Source organism: Durio zibethinus, chromosome 5 (assembly GCF_047325235.1).
Source record: "Durio zibethinus cultivar Kanyao isolate XHJ-2024 chromosome 5, ASM4732523v1, whole genome shotgun sequence".
Lineage (NCBI taxonomy): Eukaryota > Viridiplantae > Streptophyta > Magnoliopsida > Malvales > Malvaceae > Durio > Durio zibethinus.
In genome coordinates, this window is record NC_143166.1 from 25,627,992 (window position 1) to 25,633,696 (window position 5,705).

General features: G+C 32.6%; 1 protein-coding gene across 1 annotated transcript; it reads right to left on the bottom strand.

The window, feature by feature from the left end:
* Positions 1-2,189: 2,189 nt before the first annotated feature.
* LOC111282275 (uncharacterized) lies at positions 2,190-5,470 on the bottom strand. Its single transcript, XM_089761488.1, has 3 exons — positions 5,043-5,470; positions 4,299-4,723; positions 2,190-2,997 (listed from the first exon to the last, which is right to left on the bottom strand). The coding sequence occupies exons 1-3, from the start codon at positions 5,121-5,123 to the stop codon at positions 2,559-2,561; spliced, it is 945 nt and encodes a 314-aa protein (XP_089617614.1). The 5' UTR covers positions 5,124-5,470; the 3' UTR covers positions 2,190-2,558.
* Between the last annotated feature and the right edge of the window lie 235 nt (positions 5,471-5,705).

Sequence of the window (5,705 nt, forward strand, 5' to 3'; positions counted from 1 at the left end):
CCTTGCTTCTTTCCTTTGATCTTTGATTTATTTTTAGTAAGGTTTTCGCATGCATTTTAGTTTATGATGTGATTGTGAATTTGCTTAAGTTTTGGCTTTCATGTTCGGTCTCATTTCATGCATTAAATGTTACATTCTACATTGATTCCATGTTTACCTTATCGCATGCATTGCTCATGCAAACCTCAAACCCTAGACCAAAACCCCAATCCCTAGACCAACCTTAAACCCTAAATCCAAAGCCGATCCAAACCCTAAATCCTAAACTTAAACAAAACTCCAAACCCTAAACTAAAACCTTAAACACTAAGCTAAAACCCCAAACCCTAACCAAACCCTAAATCAATCCCAAACCCTAACCAAGCCCTAAACCAACTTAAAACCCTAAACTAATCCTAAATCAAATCCTAAACGCTAACTCAAACATTAAATTGAACCTAAACCAAAGCCCTAAACCAAATCCCAAATCCCAAACCCTAAACCCATTCCCAAACCCAAACTAAACCAAATCCCTATCCAAACCAAACCAATCCCCAAATCCTAGGCCAAACCTAAACCTATTCTCATGCATTTGTATTTAATTTTTAATAAATTGTTGCATGCAATTACATCTTAGAATTGTCATTGCATTCATACATTGTGTTTGTCATTTACCTTTCAATTACCTTTCATATATAATATATCTTTGTGTTCATGCATATCATTTACATGTTTCATAAATAAAAATCTTTTAAGAAAATGTTTTAAAAATAATAAAATAAGGTAATATTTCAGGTAAAAATTACCTTTGAGATCTAACCTTATATAAGGGATTTTCAATAGTTATCATTTACGCAAAATATTATATTGGTTTTATAGGGCATTTTGAAAACTCTTAAAGTTACAAAAATTTTTAAAATTTTACCTAAATATATAGGAGTAAAGGAAGTGTTCAAGACTTAAGATTTTTCATCTTGATCCAAAATGATTGGTTTATTCCTTTTTCTAGAGATCATAAATAAAAATGATTTGTTTCAAAAACAAAAAGTTTAAAAAGAGCTGATTGTTAGAGAGAATAAATAAAATTAAGGAATTAATTTGTAAGCATTAAAGTTAGGATCATTTTTACCAAAACTCAAGGATAACATGCAATTAATTGATATAATTTTTAAAGGACATTGTGAGAGTATTAATCCTTTATCACATGTAACGAACTCCCAAACCTAACTTTAATTTTGTAGATCAAAAATATCTTTTTAATAAACTTTAAACTCATTTTAATATTTTATTAAAAATATAAACTTTTAAGGTGGCCAAACACACTTTAAAAAAAAAATAAGTGGTGAGTCTTCAATTTTGATATTTTTAAAAATGTTTTTTGTTTTATTTTTTCACATCTAGCGGTTAGGTTTTTAGACCAACACATTACGATAAGAGTGAGAACGAGAAGATTTGGCGGAGTTTCTCCACATATTTCTAGCATTAAATAACATTTTTAAATTATGTTATGGAATCCTTATTGATAGAGATCAAACAACAGGTTTGTAACCCTTTAGAGAAAAGTGATGACTCTTTACATATGTCATTTCATTTAATAGATACAACCTTAATCTAAAACACACATTTATGAATAATTATGAACATAATTATTCACCTTTCTGATAACAAAAGATCATGTATGGAAGAGTATATCTCATTCCAAGAGAAATCATTTTGAAAATCACTCTTTTGACCAAATAGAAAAGTGGTATTTAAATATCTTATTCGAATACCCTAGTGATTTTCACCTAATATCTTAAAACAATGAGTAGGCATTCGAATGCCCTATAAGGGTATTCGAATACCTTCAAACAAAAAGTTGATATTTGAATATCCTGTGATAGCATCCAAATACCCTAACTAAATTTCATTTTCCAACTTATTCTTGATTCCAAAACTTGTTTTAAGCTTTCTTAAACTTTAATTTCTTTATCTCTTAACTAATATGATACTTCACTAAATTTCTTTCACTATTTTAAAAATATTTCCAATAAGTCCTAATAAATTTTAAAAAATTGATAGATAAACAAGTACTTGGTATATAATCTTTGACAAATATTTTATCCGAAAGTCATATAGTTACTTTTTATTATATATTTCTCAGGTAAAATGTAAAACAAAACAATATATATATATGAGATTTTAAGTGGTAGCACTTCAATCGTAGTAGCTTAAAATTAAAAAGAAAAAAGTCACTAAACTATTAATGATAATCTAATCGCATACAGTACACCATTAACCTCGCCAATTTAAGATAATAATTTATCCTTTTTTGCTCAAACAGTCGAGCAGTTCATGTAAGAAGTTTTCCGATGAAGGGTGGATTTTGACTTTTCAGCATTAGAAACCAGTGGCAGAGTGCGCTGGAGAGATTGGCTAGTTTTCAACGGTTCTAATCAAGGGCACCAAGATCGAGTTTTCTACGCAATCAATCAAAAGAAAACCAACATTACTGCCTCGTACTTGTAAAAGGATCACACATATGTATTAACAGTAAGTGTACCCCTTGTATCCATAAGTGAATATTTGCCAATATCGTCTCAAGAACCCAAGAGTTTCTTAATCCCAGACTTATGTTCTGTTGTCAGCCTTGTTGGGAACTTGATGTTAAATTTGATTCTCAAGTTTCCTCTCTTTGTAGGGTCCTTTTGGATTGGCATACCTTCTCTTGGAACCACTTCCTCATAGTTTGGATGAATTACATTGTTGATTGGAATTGTTAAATTCCTGCCATCCAAAGTAGTGAGATGAACAGTATAACCTGCCAAGGCTTCAGCGAGAGAGATCTTATGTGCGACAATCAAGTCATTGCCATCCCGAGTAAACACACTGTGGGGTTTTTCGTCGATGATAAAGACAAGATCTGCAGGTATAACATTTAGCTGTTCATTCACTTTCTCCGTGAATGGGATTTTTGTACCTTTCTTCCTACCAGGCTTAACACGGATGGTTAAAATCTCTTCCACCTGCATGGTTTTGCTGCAACCATAAATACAAAAACAAGTTAACTATTGAATTTAACCAGAAGCAGCCTTTTATCAAGAAATCATTCACACAAAAACATGGAACCCATGGGGTGTTTTCCCAGAGTAGATATCGCAATAAGTAACTGCTCTATCTAAGACTTTTTACAAGCTCCATCTTCTCTTGCAAGGGATGAAAACCTTAAACAGAAAATTGTTCACCAGGATGACTGCTTTGCTTCATAAGCTTAAACAAACTACATAAGTTTCTCCATATTCATGTAAAGCACAAAATCCTGTCCCTAAACCTATACCTTTTCTGCACATACGTTTTCATAACATAACTACAACTGCTTAACTCACTACCATAGGAACCTCAATATGAACTGACGCACACAACTGCTATTCTGCATTCCAACATAACAATGTAGTCTATATATGTTCTTTGCAGATTATATGTTGTGGAAGGATGTAGATACCGTGTTAGGAGACACTTCAATTAATATTTGAATAGAAAAATTGAGGGGAAAATATGACCTAAACTGAAAATCTACATTTAGGTCATCAGGATCAAACTCATATTCAGTAAGGCAGCCGCTAACTTGGACAAAGACAAATGGACTAATTAACCGCCTATTATTGTCCTCGTTCTGATTTAGAGAGACAACAGTCTTAACTATATACCAAACCACATTTCTAACTAATTATTGGAATATGAATCGGGTCAAGTCGACCCAAATCCATTAGTACATCCACATGGAAATTATCTCACTCCTAATATAAGTTGAGTTAGAATTTTATTCTAAAAAATATTGTGCATATGTGATATTAGAAGCATAGACTATGATATATGCTATATAAATAGGCACATATACTTAGTGAAAATTAACAATAAGTGTAAATCCCAATGACACTAGTGAAAGTTTTCTTTTATAAATTCTCTTGCCTTTTACTTAAAAATCGTCTGCCTCATAGATGAGAAGGATCAACAAGCTATCAAAGAATGGATCAAGAAGTAGATCCTTGAAAGTTCATGAGCAACAATGAGTAAATAGATCTTGAAAATTCAGATTGGCATTGAAATAGGTTATCAGATACCTATTAATTTGCCTTCGGATGTAACTAACAATCAAAATCCAATAATAGAGAAGAACTAGGACCTTAGATCATATACAAAGATAAAAGCGCCCAACAAGGTTAGATGAAAAAAAGTGATTAATCAAATAGCTGAGATAAATTTACATATGCAGAGAAAGAGCTATAGAGTCCCAAACACAGAAAGAAATCAGATAGCCAATTGAGAAATAAAAGACTTACCCACTGATATCAGCAATCTCTCTAGAGATCTTCTTCTTCTTAGTAGTCCCTTTATATAACTCTTCAAGGCTACAAGACAACCTATTCTCTATTGGAGGTGGTTTTCTTGGGGCACCTTGGTGCATTGATCCACCTCCTCCTCTCATTCCTTCACCAAAAAATCCAAAAATGTCATCTCCAGAAATTGAACTAGAGAATCTTGTTCCTCTCATGCTGCTGCCACCACAACCACCAAAAGGACTGGAATACCCAAAGAGCTCTGCAAATACGTCGTCAGCATCCCTTGGATTGAACCGGAACGTTGTTGGTGCATCTCCAGTGGAGAAGAAGGAAGCTCCTCCAGACTCCGGTGGTGGCGTAGCACCTTTTAAACCCTCCTCACCATACTGATCATGCACTAATCTTTTCTTGGGATCACTTAGAACCTGTAAAAATAAAATATAATCCTTTCAATAAAGAATCAATAAAACTCAAGATATTTTCTATAAAATTCTTATCATGGCAGTCTTAGGATACAAAATAAAGAGAAAATAACGAACACCCAGATCATAATATGAGGACTAATCCATAAAAATAAAAACTAGCTACCTCTCCTTGTAATGAAAATAAAACTAACCAAAGCTATAAAAATAATAACAATTGAAGGTTTGAAGTTGAATAGATGATAGCAACAATTCGTGAATCCAGATAAGGAAGATACTGAAACTTTTTAAGGGATAAATTAAAAAGGGAAAGCTTTGATACCAAATAGGCTTCTGCGATTTTCTTGAATTTAGCTTCAACTTCTTTCTTATTCTGTGGGTTCTTATCAGGATGCCATTTCATAGCCAATTTCCTATATGCCTTTTCCAAGTCTTCATCGTTTACATTCCTATCTACTTACAGTATCTTGTAATAATCCACTCCCATCCTTCCCTCTTCTTCTGTCTTTCTTTTCTTCACTTTCACTTAAAATTAAATCTTTTCTTTTCTATTTCTTCTTTTGCTTCTTTCTTGTTTTTCTAGTTGGTTTCAATTGAAAGCTTAAGTTCTTTCTTTTCACTTTGCTTTTTTGTTTTTTCCTGGTGAATGATGATGGGGCTTTGGACCAAAGTACAAATCGTTTTTGGTGATTGACGTTTGTTGTTGTCTTTTCTTTATTACTTGTACAAGCTATGTTTTAATTTGATGTTTTTGGGATTGGTTTGGAAGGTAACAGAAACCATCTTCCGAAGTTCCAACATCCTGCCGATCAGGAATGATCTAGTGTCATTGCTGCATTTGTACAAATATTGATCACTATTCACAGTCATTGTCATCACCGTCCGACTCTAAATGGGTCACTCTTATTATTACTGCAAATATTAACTTGAACTACTGAGTATAAATTCTCATAAAATAAACAAAATATATTAAATTGTTGCGGCA